The sequence below is a fragment of the Danio aesculapii genome, chromosome 18, assembly GCF_903798145.1.
Source record: "Danio aesculapii chromosome 18, fDanAes4.1, whole genome shotgun sequence".
NCBI classification, from domain to species: Eukaryota; Metazoa; Chordata; class Actinopteri; order Cypriniformes; family Danionidae; genus Danio; species Danio aesculapii.
Window position 1 is genome coordinate 26,970,213 of NC_079452.1, and position 24,116 is coordinate 26,994,328.

The 24,116-nt window shown below is 34.7% G+C and overlaps 1 protein-coding gene across 2 annotated transcripts in view; it reads left to right on the forward strand.

Moving 5' to 3' along the window:
- nedd4a (NEDD4 E3 ubiquitin protein ligase a) overlaps window positions 1-24,116 on the forward strand; it is a 126,236-nt gene that overhangs the window by 96,765 nt on the left and 5,355 nt on the right. For both annotated transcript variants that reach the window (XM_056478944.1, XM_056478943.1), the window contains 13 exons: window positions 2,083-2,313; window positions 3,428-3,505; window positions 6,003-6,057; window positions 6,222-6,280; window positions 7,741-7,806; window positions 8,936-9,165; window positions 10,896-11,017; window positions 13,319-13,389; window positions 14,193-14,288; window positions 17,072-17,145; window positions 19,111-19,171; window positions 22,367-22,426; window positions 22,637-22,744. In XM_056478944.1, coding sequence (XP_056334919.1) covers window positions 2,083-2,313; window positions 3,428-3,505; window positions 6,003-6,057; window positions 6,222-6,280; window positions 7,741-7,806; window positions 8,936-9,165; window positions 10,896-11,017; window positions 13,319-13,389; window positions 14,193-14,288; window positions 17,072-17,145; window positions 19,111-19,171; window positions 22,367-22,426; window positions 22,637-22,744 — 1,311 coding nt within the window. The remainder of the gene's footprint in view (window positions 1-2,082; window positions 2,314-3,427; window positions 3,506-6,002; window positions 6,058-6,221; window positions 6,281-7,740; window positions 7,807-8,935; window positions 9,166-10,895; window positions 11,018-13,318; window positions 13,390-14,192; window positions 14,289-17,071; window positions 17,146-19,110; window positions 19,172-22,366; window positions 22,427-22,636; window positions 22,745-24,116) is intronic.

Here is a 24,116-nt window from a genome sequence, read left to right on the forward strand (position 1 = left end):
ACCCTCTGTATACTCACTTGTTTTTCTGATTAAACTTCCCTAATTTATATGTATTCACGTCCCCTTTAACTGTATACAGTATACCAAATGTTTTTTTAACTCCCATCGTAATTTGTTGCAATTGGTGCATTTTTGTTTAACTTGCGCCATTCCCCGCCCTCTGACGACCGCAGCAGCTGTACGAGTTTTTCAAAGACCACAAGACCACTGAATGGCGATGTCTCGCTGAAACGCTCAGGTAAATTTAGAAAATAGCATGGGCGTTGCTTTAGCCCTCCAATATTTCTATTCAGCCCCCAAAAAGTTTTGCGATTTAGCTCATGAACTGTACACCACTACAAGGTCGCCTCAGTCCCCTTTAATTTTGATATGAAAACTGACAGCTAACATAGCTAAACATAAATCATTAAATAGGATTAGACTATTAGCATCTCCCTTTAAAACAAACAAATTTGTTTACATCTTTTTAAATGGAAAGTTTAAATGGAAAAAAATAAAAATTTTCATCATTTACTCAACCTTTACTTGTTCCAAACCAGTTTGTCTTTTTTTTCCTTCTGTTGAACACAAAGGAAGATATTTTGAAGAAAGCTGGAAACCTGTAACCATTGACTTACATTGACAACATTGACATAGTATTTGTTTTTCCTTTCATGGAAGTTAATAGTTCCAGGTGACTGAAGTAAAAATAAATAAATAAATAATATTTTTTATATATATATATATATATATATATATATATATATATATATATATATATATATATATATATATATATATATATATATATATATATGTATATAAAATGAATCAAAGAAACATTGACTTTCGTCGTTTCTTTGCCTACTTTCATTTAAATTTGGGTCGTTTGTAATAGTACACCACCTTTTATTTAGGACTACACCACTGGATGTACCCCTTCCCAACAGGGAAAAACAGCAACAATCAAGAATGCATATACATTAGATTAGTCAGAATCAAAGACAAAACTGGAATCGAACGAAAAACTAAAGATTACAGTCCAAAATTTAGTAGCCCTTAAATTAATATGTTGGGAAAAACTTTCTGAAATTTAGTAGTTTGTAATTGTTTTTGCAGTAACTAATTTAATTTAAATGTACAGAATAGATATATAGAGGATAACATACCTTAATAATAATAAGGAATAAGTATATTTGTATATTTATAAAGCAGCCTAATTGGCCTATTATTGATCACTGAATAAAATATTATTAAATAGTCTAATTTCTTTCTCCTTCTGTAATATGAAACCATGTCCAGTCACAAAAAGATGTGATTTCGAACCCTCGAATGATGTTATGAAGGGAATTTGGGGTTGCAGTATGTCAGTAAATCTCTGTTTGTAATTAACACACATATGAAGTACATCTATACATTAAACAGCCCTGAGCAAACCCAGTAGAAAATATGTGCAAATTACATACAAGTTCAGGTTCAGATTTTTGGTTCAGATATATATATATATATATATATATATATATATATATAGAGATAGACAGATAGATAGATAGATAGATAGATAGATAGATAGATAGATAGATAGATAGATAGATAGATAGATAGATAGATAGATAGATAGATAGATAGATAGATAGATAGATAGATAGATAGATAGATAGATAGATAGATAGATAGATAGATAGATAGATAGATGGATAGATGGATGGATAGATGGATAGACGGACAGATAGATAGATAGATAGACGGACAGATAGATAGATAGATAGATAGATAGATAGATAGATAGATAGATAGATAGATAGATAGATAGATAGATAGATAGATAGATAGATAGATGGATGGATAGATGGATAGACGGACAGACGGACAGACAGACAGACAGATAGATAGATAGATAGATAGATAGATAGATAGATAGATAGATAGATAGATAAATATGCATGCTGTCATGGCTTTGCAATCAAAAGATGTGATTATATTGGAAGTCAATGGGGCAAAAACAGCCCCGAACATAACCAAAGGGCAGTCCATTTGAACACAAAGGTTAAACATGCAATAATTTGTAGAGTAATACTTGGGTATTTATCCTGTGTGTTTCAGCTTATACAGCCGCCCTCAGAGTCTCCAGCATCCCCGATAGCCAGCGGATCCACGTCTCTTTCCCAGAATGCCACAGGCTACGCTCCACCTCCGGATGTGTCCCCTCAGCACACACACACTCACACACACACGCCGGAGCACGCAGGACTGATGCCGACTGGCTGGGAGGTGCGCAGCGCTCCAAACGGACGGCCCTTCTTCATCGACCACAACACTAAGACCACCACATGGGTACAGCTGGCACACACTCAACACTCTGCTTCATTTAGATATTAGGACGCCTTATAGTCGAGAACAGTAACGTGATATAACAATCTAATCACAGTTCAAGGCAAAAGTATCGCAGTTTAATTATTGGTCACATTTTTGCTTTATGATTTTTATTGAGGGAAAGATTGTTTCAATATATTAATAAACATTTTGATTTGCCTTCAGCTGCACGCACACACACACACACACACACACACACACACACACATACACACACACACACACACATATATATCAGGCCCCCACAAGAGCAAGCTCCTGATTGGTTAACGCAGCGCGAATGTCCGCTTGAGTTCAGATTTTTGAACTCGAGCGATTCGTGCGAAACGCGTGTTAAGCGCGTCAAACTTAATTGACTTAACATGTAAATCACTCGCGCTTGATGCACGTTCCGCATCTGGTGTGAACACAGCATTAGTATCGCAATACAGCAATACCAGTATAAGTATCGCAAAAAATAAAATACCACACATCCATAATGGACCCTTTTCACATTTGCATGTTTCTCTGCAGAAGAAGTCATCATAGCTGGTAAACCTAGAGCTCAGTGAATACAATCCTATTTGCTGAAATAATAAAAGAAAAACTCCACGATGGTGTTAGACTTTCAGAAAAAGGGAAAAAAGTGTGAGACTGATGAAGGCAGAAGGGCGACACGGTGGCTCAGTTGTTAGTACTGTGGCCTCACAGCAAGGTTGCTGGTTTGAGTCTCGGCTGGGTCAGTTGGCGTTTCTGTGTGGAGTTTGCATGTTCTCCCCGTGTTGGTGTGGGTTTCCTCCGGGTGCTCTGGTTTCCCCCACAGTCCAAACACATGCGCTATAGGGGAATTGATGAACTAAATTGGCCATATCCTATGTGTGTGTGTGTGTGAATGAGTGTGTATATAAAGATATTCAAAACTTTAAAGGAATTAAGATGCTGATGACTTTTAAACGCATCACAACAGTCTTGTGAAAAGGGTCCATCATCATGATACGGTTTCTCGGTAATAACCTTTGCTGTGAGTGTTTTCCTGTGCGTTGTTTGTGCTGGAATGAACTTCCTCTGTTTGCCATCTGCTTCCTGTCTGTCACAGGACGACCCGCGGCTGAAGGTTCCAGTGCAGATGAGAAGGAGAGTCTCCCTCGACCCCACTGACCTCGGCCCGCTGCCGGTGAGATCATTGCCGCGATGATGTCATGTGACAATCGTGTTATTGTTTTGGCATTTATTTTTAAATTTAATTTCTTACTACATTTTATAGATTTTATTTATTAATTTGACAGTTTTTTCAACTGCTTACACACAAAATCTTTTCTTGTCACACGATTTCTGAGACCTCTCACTCAAAATGCAAATATACACCTCAAATCTCCAAAACCAGAAGCTGTTTCTTAGCCTTGAACTCCGCTTTCAATTGAATAAAAAACTTTTTTCAAAACACTACACACAATTCTCTACACGATTTTGCGATTTTGTTATCTGAGACAAATTTGCAAAATCCTAAAAGATTCCTGAAGTCCTAGGCTAAAATCTGTGATCTTTGATCGTTGGTTTGACATGTTCACAGGCAGCGCTTAATGCCCGTTGCGATCAGATTTTTCCTCCGATGAAGTGCTGGTTGTTCGGCGGTATGGGTTGCGTATAGATAGGGAGGATCTGCCCTTTAATGTTTATTTGCCACCCTTCAGGAAAAATATGGGAGAAATACGGGAAAATACTTGTACGGGATGATAGCGGGATAGAACTGTAAAATACGGGAGAATCCCGGGAAAAACGGGAGGGTTGACAGGTATGCTCTCTCTGTTGGTAAAACGCTGTCAACAAATATTTTTCCTACACGCCCCATAATGCACAGCGCATCGGCCTACGGCAGCTGGATTAGTCCAAAAGGCGCAGTACTTTTTGCGGTTGGGTCTATTTTAGTTCGGATCACCACAAACGAACCGCTCCAGGGTTAGTTTGAAAGCGTACCGAGACCACCTCTTCAAGTAGGTCGCGGGACCCCTTTTTTTGTACGCTTTTGGTGCACACTCGAGTACGATTGCTGCATTCATACCTGACCAAACGAACTGCACTAAGAGGGAAAACAAACTCTAGTGCGATTCAACCGAACTAAATAAGGCAGGTGGACAGCACCCTTACATACATTTTTACATACAGCATGTTTATGGTTTTGTTGTATGCTACTGTATACATCAGTAATGTTTGGCCTAATGAATATTTTCTATTTCTTCATGTCATCGGTGTTTACAGTGTACCTGTTCCCCCTCTCAGCAGATTACTGTCACTGTACAACGTTATATTAAAATGTAGATATAAGTCTATGAAAGAGCAAAGAGCTTTAGATTTAGAACAACACCCTGCTGAAAAATCCAGCCTAAACCCGCCTAGGCTGGTTGGCTGGTTTTAGCTGGTTGACCAGCCTGGTTTTAGACGGGTTTTGGCCATTTCCAGCCTAGTCTTAACTGGTCAGGCTGGAAAATGACCAGCTAAATCCAGCTAAAACCAGCTTGACCAGCCTGGTTTAAGCTGGACATAGCTGATTTTGGCTGATTTAAGCTGTTATTTTTCAGTAGGGCAGTGTTTACATGATATATCCAAAAGTGTTATATTATGAAAGAAGTGTTGTTATGTAATGTGTATTTATATAGCGCAATTATTGTGTATGGCCATACACCCAAAGCGCATCACAATCATGAGGGGGGGTCTTTCCACACCACCACCAGTGTGCAGCTTCACTTGGATAATGCGACGGCAGCCACAGGCAACAGCGCCTGTGCGCTCACCACACACCACCTATAGGTGGAGGGAAGAGACAGTGATAGAGCCAATTCAGTGGATGAGGATGATTGGGAGGCCATGATGGGTAAGGACCAATTGAGGGACTTTAGCCAGGACACCAGGGTTATACCCCTACTCTTTACAAGAAGTGCCATGAGATTTTTAATGACCACAGCGAGTCAGGAGTTCAGTTTAACTGACAGTATAGTGTCCCGTTCACTATACTGGGGCATTAAGACTCACACTGACCACAGGATGAGCACCCCCTGCTGGCCTCACTAACACCACTTCCAACAGCAACCTAGTTTTCCCATGTGGTCTCTCATCCAGGTACTGACCAGGCTCAGCCCTGCTTGGCTTCAGTAACTGGTCTAGGGCTGAAGGGTGATATGGCTGTGGCTTGCCATTTGATGCAAATGCTTCATTCTGACATGTGTTCATGGTATTTTAAATGCAGTGTTACATTTTGAAGGAGATGTGAGGCCTTTTGTGTGTGCAGTTTTGAGAATTGTGTGTAGAGTTTTGAAAAAAGGTGACGCTGTTTTGAAAATGGGTGTAAGCAGCTGGGAAAAAAATATAAAATGTTCTAATATTTATATACATCTTATTTATAATTATTGGTGTTTTTATTCACAGATGTTCTGTTTTTTATTAACATATAATGTTAAAATATATATATATATTTTTTTTATTTATATTGTATATAGTTTAATTTACAACATCAACAATAATATTTATGTGTTTGTATGTTTGTGTGTGTATATTATTGTGTGTGTGTGTGTGTGTGTGTGTGTGTGTGTGTGTGTGTGTGTGTGTGTGTGTGTGTGCGTGCGTGCGTGTGTGTGTGTGCGTGTGTGTGTGTGTGTGTGTGTGTGTGTGTGTTATAGCCTGGTTGGGAGGAGCGAGTACATAGTGATGGCAGAATCTTCTACATTGATCACAGTAAGTTACGCGTTCAAAATCAATACAATACAGAGCATTTATCTAATATTTGTAAAATCATACACACCACCTGACAGAAGTTGCTCATTAATTAATTTTCTAACTTATATTTCCTATTTTATTTACACAAAGTTTTATTTATTTGATTGTTTGTTTGTTTTTAGACACAAAAACCACACAATGGGAAGACCCAAGACTACAGAATTCAGCCATCACTGGTCCAGTAAGTGTTTTGGGTTAATTTTAAAGCACTTACACAGTCAGTCATTTGGATAGAAACAGGTCTTTAAGGTCCTACTCACATTATGCTATCCGAACCGTGCCCATGCCCGTTTACCGGATCGTTTGAGAAGTGTGAGTGCTCTGAATTGGCTCAGGCGCGGTTCAGCTGGCCGGCCCTGGCCCGATTGGAAGAGGTGTGCCGAAGCGCGGTTCACTTGGGCTTTGGCGCGGTATGCTTGTAGTGTGAGTGCAAAGCGTTCCTGAGCCTGAAACTGAAGACGAGACGTGACTTTTAAGGGACTCAGGGTTCCCGTGGGTCCTTAAAATGTCTTAAAATGAAAAGATTAAATTGTCTTAAATTTACCGTAAAGTGGCTGTTAGGTATTACATTTTTAGCCGGTGTCCTTAATGACGATAGGGAAGCACAGTGGTCCACCGTAAAACATCTAATAGTTGATTAATTTAGTATGTGTGAAACAGGAGAGAAATGACAGTGTCTGTGATTTATTAGCTTATTACAGTGGGTCGGCTACAGATGCTTACGTCGGTCTGCACCTGCGTGCTGACATTACGCAGTTTTTATATGAAATTTTTGGGTCTTAAATTATATTTGCTGAGGTCTTAAAAAGCATTAAATTTTACTTTTAAAATGTGCAGGAACCCTGGGACTGTTTCATATGGATTTATTAATCATTCTTACTGTTTAATGAACGCAAACTGTCATAGATTATTAAAGACGCAAACAGTTTATAAACAGATTTATAAACACAACACTGACGACCCATGTCTGCGAACAATTCTTCTTCTTGTTTTAATTACGGTTGGCAACACAACGTGGCGTCTCTCTGAACACTGTAACAGGTAAAAACAGCCTTCGAAGCTATATCATGTAAATGAATGAAGTAGCACCTCATTCACAATAGAGCACGCTGATTGATTCGAACCAAGTCTTCCTCATGATTTAATGCTGAAAACTCAAAGACGTCACCGGTACCCACTGGTACAGACATGCTGAAATTTACACAAGGATCTCATGGCCGTGAGACAGCTTCAAATTTTCTTTTCAAACCGGAAGAACGAATTTGCTTGAAATGATGCAAAAACAACCAGTTTTCCCTTTTTTTGTGAAATATTTGTGTCCTAATAGTGTTTTTAGCAACGTGGGACAAATATATGACTGTTAACATCTCAAAAAATGTGTTTTGTGTTTCATGACCCTTTAATGGATCATACTGAGTCAGACTGCTGGAACACACAGTGATCTTTGTCATATCGGGTTTCTGAAAGCGTATCCTAATCCTGAAACCCTCTCCATTTCTTTCCATTGGTTTCCCGTAAGGGGTTTGTGTGTGTGTGTGTGTCACTTCTGTCCCGAGGTTATATTTGTCCTAAATGAGGAGTCAGGAACAGATAAGAGCCGGTCAATTATTGGCCAAGTGATTGTGTTCTGCTTTATTTCAGGCTGTGCCTTACTCAAGAGACTATAAACAGAAGTACGAGTATTTCCGCAAGAAACTCAAGAAACCGGTATGCATCTATCCATCTATCTATCCATTCATTTCATAGCAAAATATAAGTATTGAAGCGAATAATGCTTTGAGTTTTGAGAAAAGCTGTCACAAAATTATTTTAGGCTATAAAATGGCCTTGAAAAATCCTTGAAGGGACTGTCTAATTAATGTATAATTTGATGAATATTTATTTAGTAAATATCTGCACACCATCCTAAAGCTAACAACTTTTTTTCAGTCATTTAATTCCTTTTATGGTTGTTTCATTTTGCATAATTTATGAGTTTGCGTCTGTGTAATAACTTAAAAAGTTTGTTTTCATAATCTGTATGAGAATGTTTAGAATGTGTTTAGATTTATTTAATATTGTAGATATTATTAATAAGTATACATTTTCAAAAATTGTATAATTATACATTGTATTTATTACCATTTTTTAATTTAAATTTTTAGCTTTTTCTTTTATATTGATTTTAAATTTTTTATGTCTGTATTAAAACATTTTATTTATAATCATTTATTTATTTTTTTTACTTTTTTGTTGATTTTTCCTATTTATTTATAAAAATGTTCAAATATATTCTATTTTTACATCTTCTGAATATTTATTTATATTTCTATTTACAAATGTTCTGTTTTTTATATGAAATGTTATATATATATATATATATATATATATATATATATATATATATATATTCATAACCATATCATTATATTGATTTTATTTATTTACATTTTTCAAAAATGTTATAATCTTTTGTATTTTTATTTAATTCATTTTTAAATATATATTATGTATTATTATATGCTAATTTATACAAAAATATGAAATTATAAACATTTTATAAATACTTATTTAGATTTTTATTGACAAATGTTCTGTTTTATTACTTGTTTTTATGTATATAAAATGTAACATGTTTCTTAGATATATTTCTTGTTGTTATTATTAATATTATTATAGACCTTTTATAGTTTTATTTAAAGCTTGTCTATTAATAATATTTTTTTTGTGTGTGTTTTCTTTACATTTTTGTGGGGTGAAAAAAAAAAAGATACAAGCCTAATAAATAAATATGCAGTTAAATACATATCAATAAAACATACTAAAATAACCAAAAGCCACTGTTGTGTGTTTGCAGGCAGAGATCCCGAACCGTTTCGAGCTGAGCGTGCGGCGTAACGCAGTGCTGGAGGACTCGTACAGACGCATCCTGTCCATCAAGCGCTCAGAGCTGCTGAAGGCCCGCCTCTGGGTGGAGTTTGAGGGAGAAAAGGGGCTGGACTATGGGGGCGTGGCCAGAGAGTGGTTCTTCCTGATCTCCAAGGAAATGTTCAACCCATATTATGGGCTGTTTGAGTATTCAGCCACGTGAGTGATGCAGCTTTCATCTTCTCCTCTTCTACTCTTATGTGTTGTGCTGTCGGAGATTGCATTAAATAACATTGAAGGTGAAACACTGCAGACAAAATTCCTCAATTTTGGCCTTTTAAGCTTTTCATAAAGGGTTTTTAGGCTAATGTTAAGAAAATATTCTAAATATACTCAGGGCTCTATTTTAATGATCTAGGCACAAAGTCTAAAGCTCATGCAGCAAAAGCATTAAGGCCGTGTCCGAATCCACTTTTGCTATTTTAAAGATGGATAAATATGCTCTGCGCTGTGGCGCATGGTCTAACAGGGTTGTGCTTATTCTCTTAATGAGTTATGGGTGTGTTTTGAGCACAATGTGCATTAAACCAATCAGAGTCTCATCTCACATTCCCTTTTAAGAGTCAGTTGCGTAGTGCCATGGCACATTTGCTATTTACATGGTGGACTTTGTAAGTGTATAAACTGAACGCTTCACTAGCAAGAAAACAGTTAAACAGAGCATCTGCAGCGCGAGGATAAAGAACGAGCCTCCTCCATTCAGCCTCTTTACTTTCTCTTTACTTTACTTTTACTCTTTACTTTACTCCTTTACTTTGGTGGAGTAAGGAAACTGTGGAAACTCACTCCTATGAACACATCCATTAGCTGACATAGTTTAATTTCCTTTGTTAAGCACAAAGATTTGCTTTCAAAACTATTTCTAAATTCAGTTCCAATTTACAGCAAAGGAATAAATGAACAATAATAATGACGTGTGGTCAAAATCTGAGTTATATCCAAACACACGTCCTGTTCTTAAGCCCCATATGGTGATGCAGACGTCTCCAAAACCACACAGGTGGACAAATCTAAACTTGTTTATATTAAAACTAATATAAATCTGCATATAATACATAATACTGCTAATAATAACATTATACAGATGCAGATTGTCGTGAATAAACTGAAAAAGCCCCCCAGGGTGAAGAAGGCATGGAGGCAGTGGCTTTTATATTCACGTGGAAAATAATCATTTTTGTATAATTTTAATATACATTTCATTTAGATATTTGTGTGTGCTGATCATCCTGTGTGTATTAAGCAGTGTGTAAGTGTTTGGACCTGCATAGGCTGCATAGGCCTGCATAACTAACGCACTCTGCGCTGGACTTTAGAGCAGCTTTTAGTTGGTCAATGGCGGGGTCTATTTCAGTCCCTCAAAATAGCGACACACCAACAATGCGCCTTAACACACCTCCTTTTCAGACCAGCACACACATGAGTCCACAAAGTGGCACAAATGGATTTGCTATTTAAACAACGTGGAGCAAAACGAGAAACTTACTATTGTGTTGGACTGAAAATAGCAACAAATTGCACCAAACACGTCTTGCGTCGGGTGTATTATAGGGATCATAATGTTTATTGTGTAACACCTAATCCTTTTTTAGGTTTATTTTGTTGCACATTATCAGTTCGTGTTTTGTTTCATCACAATTTATCAATTTCTATCTTTAGATTTTGTTTTGTTTTTTAATACTTTAGCAAAATATCTATCTATCTATCCATCCATCTATCCATCCATCCATCCATCCATCCATCCATCCATCCATCCATCCATCCATCCATCTATCTTAAGTAAATGGACCTGGAAAGTGCTTCAGAAGTCAAAGAGAAGTTGAAACCCTGAATGTAATAGATTGTAATGATTGTAAATTGTAATCAAGATGTTAATGTGACTGTTTCAGGGACAACTACACCCTGCAGATCAACCCAAACTCAGGTCTGTGTAATGAGGACCACCTCTCCTACTTTAAGTTCATCGGCCGGGTGGCTGGTATGGCCGTTTATCACGGGAAGCTGCTGGATGGTAAGTAACCAGTCAAGATCAATATAAACACACACAATTCATAATCACACTGTTTGACTGCGGCTCTGGGGCCTGTTGCACAAAACAAATACAACAAGTGAACAAACTCTGAGTTGCAGAGCTAGTTTTGGGTTGACAAATCAGGTTGAGATCATGTTAAGTTAACCCTGGTTTAACCCAGGATTAGTGATTAACTCTGAATCGTGTTTTAAATTTTAAAGAGGATCTATTATACAAAAATCACTTTTATATGGGGTTTAAACACAGTAGAGGTCTGCATGGGACTCATTTTTTAGTCCCGCTCCCGCAAGATTTTATTCCGCTCCCGCCGTATATTCAGCCTTTGTTCACCCGCTGACCGACCCGCCCTGTTTTCAACCCGACCCGACCGTTTCCGCTAAATTAATAAAACTGTAGGTTGTGCAAGGATTGTAGGCTAAATGTCAGTTCTGTTTGCCCCTTTGTGATGAGACATGAGTGCCGCCTTAAACCTGTGACTGCTAAAGGGTAAAAATTTGAGATACTATCGCATCGCCAAAGGGTAATTTTTATTTCATTTGCGTCTATGATGCAACTGAAACCAAACTGAACTGAGCTAAACTGAACTGAACTTAAACACTACAAACTGAGCTGCACTGTTCCAATTTACTATGATCTTCTATGTGAAGCTGCTTTGACACAATCTACATTGTAAAAGCACTATACAAATAAAAGGGAATTTAATTTAATTTAATTTAATTTAATTTAATTTAATTTAATTTAATTTAATTTAATATGACGCATAAAATAGACTCCCATACATTAGACTTGACTGATGTGGCTTTTCTAACTGTGAACTGACTGTTTTCTAATGCAAGCTGAAGGACCGCGCATCTTCACTTTGCTCTCCCATGTTAGTAAAGCCCGCTCTGAGGACCGTTATGCAGGTGAGACACACACAGACTGTGCGAAAAGAAGCACGTGCAGAAAACAGTCGTGAGCACTGGCTGTACGGGGGCTCAATAAGACTGAGGAAATCACAGATATGCTGTTCCGAAATAGTGTCGGGACTGTTAGACTGCCTGCTCACGTTCAAATTACACCAGAGTTACCGACCGCTACTGTGTTTTATTCAGAAATGTATTTCTGTGCCGAAAGAAATCTGGTTAAGTCCCACGGCTCTAGACCTCTAAAACACAGTTGTGTGGCAGCAGTCTGAATAAACCAGCCTCAAATGCCAAAAATGTATTCATTGTATTTGTTATAATCAGACTTGATTAAAACAGTCTGCAGAAACATTTTGATTGACATTCTCCCTTTGTACGTGTCATCAGAGGGGGAAAGCCCCTCCCACTAGTCACCTTCTCTCCCTCATTAGCATATAACCTTAGTTATGTTTTTGAATCTGCCACTATGCTGACACACAGGTATTTATAGCTCCGCCTTCTTTTGAAAAGAGCACAGTCTCATTTGAATTTAAAGCGACAGTCACCAAAACACCACAGTTAGGATCAAAGCCTAAAAGGGTCAGCTTCAGAGAGTTAGAAAAGATTATTTGTTTAGGGTTATTTTGAGCTAAAAACTTTCAAAATCTTGTGAAATAGAGCATTATAGATCCCCTTTAAATATGATTAATATGTCATATTTAAAATGGAAATGTTAAGGCATTAGTAATATTAACTGAGACTTTGACAGTATTTGAATACATAATATAAAATGTAAATAAATATTATTAATATAATATAAATTAATTCATTAATAATAACAAAAACTAATTTGGCTCAAATGCTTTGTGTAAAATTCTTTCATTTGAGCAAAACAAAAACTGCTCAGGACTGGGAGTCGCTTTATTTATATTTTCTTTTTGGCTTAGTCCTTTTATTAATCAGGGGTCGCCACAGCGGAATGGACCGCCAACTAATCCAGCATATGTTTTACACAGCGGATGCCCTTCCAGCTGCAACCCATCACTGGGAAACACCCTTACTCTCTCATTTACACTCATACACTACAGCCAGTTGAGCTTACCAAATTCACCTATAGAACATGTGTTTGGACTGTGGGGGAAACCGGAGCACCCGGTGGAAACCCACGCCAGCACGAGGAGAACATGCAAACTCCACACAGAAATGACATCTGACCTTCTTGAGCCCAAAAACTCAGAGTTTGCTTAAACTAAATGTGAACGTACCTGGTTTTATAAGGATTTAAACATTAGGCCTCTGCACACATTTAGACTGATTCACGAAACACAACAGATGTCAGCTGCACTCAGCTTTGTGTTGCTCTGAAGTGTTTTTGTTGTTGTTTTTGTCTGCTTAGCATTCTTCATCCGGCCCTTCTACAAGATGATGCTGCAGAAGCCAATCACGTTACAGGATATGGAGTCGGTGGTGAGTCACATGCACAGCTCAGCCAATCAGCATCAGTTATAAAATCTCAGAAAATCTGCTTTTTTGGAGAAATGCAATGAATATATGTATATAAATATTCCACCCTTGCTGAAATTTTATTTGATTTATTTTTTATTTGATTTATTTATTATAATCATTTTTTAAATATTTATTTTATTTTATTTTATTTTATTTTATTTTATTTTATTTTATTTTATTTTATTTTATTTTATTTTATTTGCATTTTCATTCCAGCCACTGTTTATATACTTCTGTTCATTCATGTAAAAATAATTATTTAATTAATTCTAAGGAATTTTTGTATTACTTGATTTAATTTAGCTTTCATTTATAATATTTTTTATTTTATTTATTTTTTATAAAAAAATTTATTTATTAGTTTTATTTCTTTATTTTGTTTTATTTTATTTTTTATTTTATTTATTTTTTTTTATTTTTTTTATTTTATTTTATTTTATTTTATTTTATTTTATTTTATTTTATTTTATTTTATTTTATTTTATTTTATTTTATTTTATTTTATTTTATTTTATTTTATTTTATTTTATTTTATTTTATTTTGTACGGTGTGTCCAGCCACAGTAGCAAATCATTACAAACAAAGTCAATATCTCTGGGCTGTTAGCTGTAGTTAAAGTTATATTTTAACACAAAGAGGGTGCAGAGAACACCAATAACGTGGTTAATATCCCTTAAAGTTTTGCTTTAGGCGCTTCACACTCAAAATACCTGTCAAACACTTGCGTTGAACTCTCAAGCTGATGTTTTTGCGCCTATTTCAGGACAGCGAGTATTTCAATTCCCTCAGGTGGATCCTAGAAAACGACCCCACAGATCTGGACCTCCGGTTCACCATCGATGAGGAGCTTTTTGGACAGGTATTCTTGTCTAAATCTAATGTCACTGTCATTTTATCTAGAATTTTATATCATACTGTATATTAATGTCAAAACCTGAGGTAAATATCTTGTGTCTTTTCATATTTATTTTATCTGTATTATATTGTCCATGAAGATGGCTGTGTTTAGCCAATAGTTATGTTTCCATACAATGCTGTGAATTAGATTTAGATTAGATGAGAAGCTTTTTGGGCAGGTATTTTTCTCTAAATTGAATGTACGCTCATACAGGGTTTCTGCAGGGTCTGTAAATGTAAACAGTGGAATTTTCGGCCTTAAACAGTTTTAAAATCACTAAACAGTTCATCTTAAATAATTAATTCATTTTTAATTAATTTATGTTTTTATGTTATTATTTTTTTGTTTATTTGATTTACATTTTATTTTCACATGTCCATCTCTAATAACCATTTAGACCAGCATCATTAATTTCAAAAGTCTTAAAATCACTGAACAATTTTTTTAGTACTGAAATAATAATAATTTCTAAAATAAATATTATTTATTCGATTTTTTTTATTTAATTTATTGTATATTATTTATTTATTCATTTTATTTTATTTAGATTTACATTTACATTTTACATTTTACATTTACATTTACATTTAGTCATTTAGCAGATGCTTTTATCCAAAGCGACTTAAGAGCAGCAGTGAATAGGTGCTTTAGGCAAGTTTCAGGTGTGTAAAGTTTAAGAAGCTAAGCATTAGTAATGCAAGTTTTTATTTTGATTATTATTTTTTTTTTTACATTTTTCATACAAATTGACATTTAATTTTCGAATGTCCATGTAATGTAATTTCTAATAACCATCTATTTTTTTTTTTAATTAAAGAAGTTCTTTATTTTAGTAGTTAAAATAGCATTACTACAAATCACTTAGACTGACATTATTAATTAAAAAGTCTTAAAAGCACTGAACAAATTTTATATAATTGTAATTAATTTAATTATAATTTAGTTATTTTTTAATTTAATTAGTTTTATATTGTTGAATTATTGCATTTACATTTTTCTTTCACAAATCCATGTGATCTCTAATAATCATTTAATTATTTTTTATTACAGTTTTTTTTTTTTAATTCAGTAGTTTAAATATTATTACTACAAATTACTCAGACCAACATCATTATTAAAAAGTTTTAACAGCACTGAAATGTTTTTTCTAGCACATAAATAATTGTAATTCATTAATTCTTTTATTTATTGAATTTTGTTTAAAGGGCACCTATGGTGAAAAATCTACTTTTCAAGCTGTTTGGGCAGACATATGTGCATGTATGGTGTGTAGACCGTCATATTGGGGTGATATAAGCACACCCAGTGCTTTTTTTTTCAATTTAGCAACATAAAAAACGGTGGACCAATTGGAGCTGTTTTCAAATCGACCGCAACTTTACGTAGGAGAGCGGTCCCCCCGCCCACCAATATTGATTGACAGGTGCGTCATTATATTCTTAGTTTGTTGATTCACGTCCGTCATTTTCAGCGTGAGTTGAAGCAATATCACTAAAGGAACACGCTAGCTCTATTTTTAGATGCAAGGCTCATTGGGCTCAACACAAGATCAATATTCTCCACATTATCGCTCTAATCGGAATTATTGGTTGTATCTTTAGGTAGGTTTGCAAACATGTGTACTTCTCATTGAGTCTACCTTATACTTCAGTCGTTTGCATTTATCGCGATCCCAGAAGCTCCCTGTGATCTTAACTAGCATGCGTTTTAGAATTCTAAACATCGGTTTCTATCAGGGTACACTCAAGTCGACGGCTGGGCGCTGCGGACCGCTGCAGAAACCTATGTTTAGAATTCTAAAATGCGTGGCGCGACGATTCGGATTCGGGAGCGGCGCATCCGGTGCCTCAGTCAAAGTTAATTCAGTGTGCGTGGTTATTAGTTTCTGTGTACAAGCTCGCCACTTGAAACTAGCACACAGTTGGCTGTAAAACTGTACAAAGACACAAATGATTTTGTACTCTCTGCTTGGTCTGTGTCAGAGTCGTACATGTACGACTGAATGCTGATCTTCTCACTCCTGCTCCTTCTCGCAGACTGCCTGTCAGACTCTGTTGCAAACGCAGAGCGTGTGAGCTCATGGCCCCGCCCCCTTGTTACGTTGGCGGGAAGCCGAAACTAATTTACATGTGAAGCAACACACCCCTAAATCAGCGAGCTGTGGACACGCCCCCAACATGACACTTTTTAACACATTATAATAAAAAAATCTGAATTGTGTTTTAAACTGAACCTAAACTGGCACACTCAGAAGAGCCAGAATATTAATATTAAATCATAAAAAAGAGGTAAACTATGGGCCCTTTAAATGCGTTTGTTTGTTTTATGTAATTTATTTGTTTTATGTCCATATAATGTGACCACTAATAATCTTTTTTTAGTATATATTTTATATTAATTTATATTTGTAGTTTATTTCATTTTAATTTAGATATATTTTTATTAGATGTATTTGTTTTATGTTGTTTATTTTCCTTTGTTCGTGTAATGTGACATCTAATAACCAAAAGTAGTAAAGTAGTTCAAATATCATTACTACAAATTGCTTAGACCAGTCTTATTTTCATTCATAACTCTCTTTAAAAGCTCTTGAACCCTGCAGAAACCCTGAATATAATCATCATGGGTTTTTCTGATAAGCGGCTGAATGTTGCATGATAATTGTAAACTATATTGAGTGAATGACAAGAATGAAAGCTTTATGAACTGATTATTCAAGAGTTGCTGATCTGTTTGTTCTGCAGACGCATCAACATGAGCTGAAAGCAGGAGGTGCTGATATTGTGGTCGATGACACCAACAAAAAGGAGTACATTCAGTAGGTTTTACCGCCATCTAGTGGCACAGTATATACCATATTATCATTCCACTCATAATGTTGTTTTGTTAATTTGTTATTATTATTATTATTATTATTATTATTATTATTATTATTATTATTATTATTATTATAAAAAAATTAATTTCTTTTAATTACTATATTTTTATTGCACAGAAGACTTGACCTACTGCATTCTCTACCTATGTCAGTGTGACTGAGATGCTGTTTATTTTATTTATTATTAGTAGTATTATTTTTATTTAATTAAAATATTTTCTTTCTTTTTTATTATCTTAAAAATTAATTTTCTTTTCTTTTATTTACTATATTTTTATTGCATAGAATACTTGACCTACTGCATTCTCTACACATTTCAGGGTTCAGTTTAACTGTGATATACTGTTTATTTTATTGTTTTATTTCATTTTATTATTATTATTATTATGAATAAGCTAATTGAATTGAAGCTAAGTTTTCCGTAGTGTATGAGTGAATGGGTGTTTCCCAGTGTTGCAGCTGGAAGGGCATCTGCTGTGTAAAACATATGCTGAATAACTTGGTTCATTCCACTGTGGCGACCCCTGATTAATAAAGAGACTAAGGCGAAATGAATGAATGAATTATTATTATTTATTATTATTATTATAATATTAATATTATTATAATATATATAATTATAATTTATATTATTATTATTATGTTTCTTTTATTTATTTATTGTTTTAATTGTATTTTATTTTTATAATTATTATTATTTTATTTATTATTATTATTATTATTATTTTAATACAATTATTATTATCATTTATTGTTATTATTATTATTAATTATAATAATGATAATTATTATTATTATTATTATTATTATTATTATTATTTTAAAATAATATAATAATTATTATTTATTTATTATTATTATTATTAATAATAATATTATTTTATTATTATTATTATTAATTCTAATAATGATAATGATTATTATTATCATTAATATTATTATTTATTATTATTATTATTTATTATTTTTATTATTTTATTATTGTTATTATTATTATATTATTTGTTATTATTTTAATATTATTATTATTATTATTATTATTATTATTATTTGTTATTATTACTATTATTATTTAATATTTTATTATTAATATTATTATTATCATTATTTATTATTGTTATTATTATTATTAATTATTATTATTATTTTATTATTATTATTATTTTAATATTGTTATTTTATTATTATTATTATTATTATTTGTTATTATTACTATTATTATTTAATAATTTTATTATTAATATTATTATTATTATTAATATTATTATTTATTATTATTATTATTTTAACTCCTATTCTTTTATTTACTTATTTTTATTTATTTGTGACCTGATCTGGCGAAATAAGTCGGATGTCGCACTGTTACATTTTAAGATACATGTGAAAAAACTAAACAAGTTGAATTAGTTCATTAATTTGAGCTAATTTCACAGAGCAGACATTCAAAAATAATCTCACAAAGTTTTATAGTCTGGATCATTGAGTAAAGGTATTTAATTGATTAGTAAATTTGACTTAAAGTTTTACTAAATTGACTGAAAATGGGCGTTGCTTTCTTCCTCTCATCCCTTTCTCTATTTTCCGGGTATCCCGTGAAGCGTCAATATCTCTGATCTACAAATATATTGTTAACATTATATAAAACCAGTCAAAAAGCTTGTGCAGATACAGTGACACATACAAAGGGAGAATGTCAATCAAAGTGTTTCTGCATAAGAAATACAGGTAGAATTAATTAGTTTTGACCATTAGAGGCTGGTTATACTCACACACTCTTACCACACAACTGTGTTTGAACCCTTTATAAAGTGATTTTTGAATAATAGGTGCCCTTCAAAGTCAGTAGTGTTTGCTGCATCATGTTTAAGGATTTCTGATAGCGCTGTCTCTGGTGTTTGTTTGCAGTCTGGTGATGCAGTGGAGGTTTGTGGATCGCATACAAAGACAGATGACGGCCTTTAAGGAGGTAAAGACACACATTCAGCCATTCGGGTCACTGTTGAGAGGGAGTTTCTCTGTCTTATATCATACTCACTTAAAAGTCCCAAGAAGTGCTTTGAAATGTGCAGTTTTTTAATTCGATGGTTGACGTAAACTCAACTGACATGAAGAGAGGGTGGGACATAGAGTAACTCCCGCCCCTTTTCAAAAAACCAACCAGTAGCGTTTTGTTTTTATCACCGCTCTGCCAGTGAGAGTAGTTGAGATCAAGCACATCAAATGAACAGCTAATGAGAAGAAAGGGGAGGGGCATGTCAGACACTAGAGAGCATCTGATTGGTCGGAAAATTTGATGAGAATTTTTTATCCATTTATGCGGAAGTGACAAACTGCAAGCTGACATCAGGTTTATATATTCTAAACACGAATTTTGTCACATTAGCTAGTAAATATCTTCCAAATCAACTTATTTTAATGATTATTTTTATTTGAAGTGTCATGATGTCACTACAGTAGGTCAGGCTTTAAATAGCAATGTTATTTGGTCATTTTTGATCGAGATGCTAATGGTCTAACCTGATTCAATAATCTATGCTAAGCTAAGCTAAAACTGCTTCAGAAATTGGCTGAATGGATTCATAAAGGGTAAAACTCCCCTGTTTAACTTTAGGGGAGCTGTAAAATGAGACTATTTTGAAAAAGAAAGTGCAGGGTTGCATGATATTGCGATATTTACCTTTTCTGCCATATATATATATATATATATGCCATACAGTGACTTAAATTTTTGTAAATGATTCATTCTTTTAGATAGATGATTTTGGGATGATTTTGTAGAGGAGAGAATAATCACAAAATATTTTTTAAAGGGCCCATAGTTGACCTCTTTTTTATGATTTAATATTAATATTATGGTGGTTCTGAGTGTGCCAGTTTAGGTTCAGTTTAAAACACAATTCAGATTGTTTTATTATAATGTGTTAAAAAGTGTCATGTTGGGAGCGTGTCCACAGTTCGCTGATTTATGGGTGTGTTGCTTCACATGTAGACTAGTTTCGGCTTCCCGCCCAACGTAACAAGGGGGCGGGGCCATGTACGACTCTGACACAGACCAAGCAGAGAGTACAAAATCATTTGTGTCTTTGTACAGTTTTACAGCCAACTGTGTGCTAGTTTCAAGTGCCGAGCTTGTACACAGAAACTAATAACCACACACACTGAATTAACTTTGACTGAGGCACCGGATGCGCCGCTCGAAGCCGCGACACGGCACACCAGACACTCTCTGTGGCGCGGCAGAAACATGAAGTGTCCCGAATCGTCGCGCCATGCATTTTTGAATTCTAAACATAGGTTTCTGCAGCGGTCCGCGGCGCCCAGCCGTCGACTTGAGTGTACCCTGATAGAAACCTATGTTTAGAATTCTAAAACGCATGCTAGTTAAGATCACAGGGAGCTTCTGGGATCATGAGAAATGCAAACGGCTGAAGTATAAGGTAGACTCAATGAGAAGTACACATGTTTGCAAACCTACCTAAAGATACAACCAATAATTCCGATTAGAGCGATAATGTGGAGAATATTGCTCTTGTGTTGAGCCCAATGAGCCTTGCATCTAAAAATAGAGCTAGCGTGTTCCTTTAGTGATATCGCTTCAACTCACGCTGAAAATGGCGGACGTGAATAAACAAACTGAGGATATGATGACGTGCATGTCAATCAATATTGGTGGGTGGGGGGACCGCACTCCTACGTAAAGTTGCAGTCGATCTGAAAACAGCTCCAATTGGTCCACCGTTTTTTATGTTGTTAAATTGAAAAAAAAGCACTGGGTGTGTTTATATCACCCCAATATGACGGTCTACACACCATACATGCACATATGGCTGTCCAAACAGCTTGAAAAGTAGATATTTTACCATAGGTGCCCTTTAAAATGCAAGTTGGAATTGTAATTACAATCATAGTTAAATACAATAGAGGAAAAATATAAATGAAATAAACAGTGCTTTGTTTTTTTATGTTCAAGTACAGAAATGTAACAATCAAATGTAAAATAGCACTGCATTCACTGTAAAAAACAATCCAATCAAATTAACCACAATATAATAAATGCTCACACAGTCACAGGCCTTAATAATACATGCAGTTTATAATCTTTCAATCATTAGTCTGCTCAACTAAACCATCTCAACGTTGCAGATCCTGCAATGTGACTGTTGCGATATCTAAGCTGAAACTATATGTTGTCCAGACCTTACTTTATATGAACGATACGATATACGATATAGCAGTGGTTCTCAAAGTCGTGAGACAATGAGGTGTCATGGGGGGGTCACTTGGGGATTTCCAAAAATCTAAATTATTTTATTAAACTATTACAATTGCCAGGCGAGGCAGTGGCGCAGTAGGTAGTGCTGTCGCCTCACAGCAAGAAGGTCGCTGGTTTGAGCCACGGCTGGGTCAGTTGGCGTTTCTCTGTGTGGAGTTTGCATGTTCTCCCTGCATTCGCATGGGTTTCCTCCGTGTGCTCCGGTTTCCCCCACAGTCCAAAGACATGCTGTACAGGTGAATTAGGAAGGCTAAATTGTCTGTAGTGTATGAGTGTGTATGGATGTTTCCCAGAGATAGGTTGCGGCTGGAAGGGTGTCCGCCGCGTAAAACATGTGCTGGATAAGTTGGCGGTTCATTCCGCTGTGGCGACCCCGGATTAATAAAGGGACTAAGCCGAAAAGAAAATGAATGAATGAATTACAATTGCCATATTTTATTCACAACTTACAGAGGAAAAAATAGTAGTTAATAGCTACATTTAAAAAAACAACATGCAAATAAATAAAGGCCATCAGACTTACGTTTTTTTTGCGAGCCCTGGGGTGATTTCTTTATATTAAGGATATCGCACATTAATTTTATGGCACCAGGTTAAACTTTCTGACACCTTTACGGCGCTCACTTACATAAAAAAAATACAGGTCGCAACTGAACATGGATGATGGTCTCCGAGTGGCGTTCTTCAAAATTAAATGATGAATAGGGCTTGTGCCTATTGGTATGTGTGCACGGTTGTGTGCAAGGTTTATATATTTATAACCATCTCAAAGGGTTTTGGTGATCGTGAGTCACTGGCATTGTTAATTTGCAGGCTGAAAAGTTTGGGAACCCCCGCAATACAGTATGATACTATATATATTCTTATGCCTGATGTCCTTTCCTTCAGGGTTTCTATGAGCTGATTCCTCAGGACCTGATCAAGATCTTTGATGAAAATGAGCTGGAGGTGAGAGCGCCTGCGTTTGATTAATGTTGGTGTTTAAGTGTCTTCATTTGAGGACTCAAACCCTGAATGATTTCATCTGTCTGTGTGTGTGTGTGTGTGTGTGTGTGTGTGTGTGTGTGTGTGCGTGTGCGTGTGTGTGTGTGTGTGTGTGTGTGTGTGTGCGTGTGTGTGTGTGTGTGTGTGTGTGTGTGTGTGTGTGTGTGTTTTCAGCTGCTGATGTGTGGTTTAGGAGACGTGGACGTCAACGACTGGAGAGAAAACACCAAATATAAAAATGGCTACAACCCAAATCATCCCGCCATCATCTGGTTCTGGAAGGTCAGATTTTATGTCTGAAATATTTACAGTTGAAGTCTGAATTATTAGCCCCCTGAATACAGTAAATAATATTTGACTAGATATTTTTCAAAACACTTCTATACAGCTTAAAGTGACATTTAAAGGCTTAACTAGGTTAATTAGGTTAACTAGGCAGGTTAGAGTAATTAGGCAAGTTATTGTATAATGATGGTTTGTTCTGTAGACTATCGAAAAATATATAGCTTAAAGGGGCTAATAATATTGACCTTAAAATGTTTTTTTAAAAAAGAAAAACTGCTTTTATTCTAGCCGAAATAAAACAAATAATAATAATAATAATAATAATAATAATAATAATAATAATAATAATAATAATATTAATAATATTATCAGACCTACTGTGAAAATTTCCTTGCTCTGTTAAAGGAGGGCTAATAATTATGATTTCAACTATATATATATATATATATATATATATATATATATATATATATATATATATATATATATATATATATATATATATATATGTTTTTTTTTTATATTCATTTATTTATTTGTTTTTAAAATGCTTGCACTGTTCATGCCTGAAGTTTAATATAAATAAATATTATAAAAGGTCAGAGTTGTCGGTGCCAATAGCCTTGTGGTTAGTGCGTTGACACATAGCACCTAGGTGTTCACGGCGACCCGAGTTAGATTCCCAGCTCGAGGTCCTTTGTCGACCCTTCCCCTATCTCTGCTCCCCACACTTTCCTGTCTGTAAAATCTCCACAGTCCTATCACAATAAAGGTGAACCCCCCCCACCCCCCCCCCCCCCCCCCCCCCCCCAAAAAAAATAAATAAAAATAAAAGGTCAGAGTTTTCATTTAATATTAAGAAATCAAAATGTATGCGGCTTCTTTTTATCTTTTTACATTTCTTGTGGAAGCGCCTTATAATCATAGTCTTGTTTATCTAATTATTTGTTTTTATATCATTTATTTATATGCATATCATTTTTAAGTAATTTCTTTTTTGTTTTAATGTTTGTATTTCATTAGTTCCATTTTGTTTAAATCAAATTCTAAATGTTTATATTATGGACTTAAATGTATATGTGTGAAATAAATTGTTGTATTTTAGTGTAATTTAAATTGATTTTATTTTAATTGATTGCTTTATGTAAATCTGTACAAAATGTTGTCATTTGTTTTATTTGAATGTTTATTTCATTAGTTATTTTATATTTAGTCATATTTATGCTAACTATAGTCCATTCAGACTGTTTCTCTAAGAAAACAAATCCATTGCTTAATGTTTCTTAAGTCCAAGAGTAATTAAATCAGTATTTATTTATTTAAAAACGATTATGATTTGGCGTAATTTAGTGGTACTTATAAAGCAGAG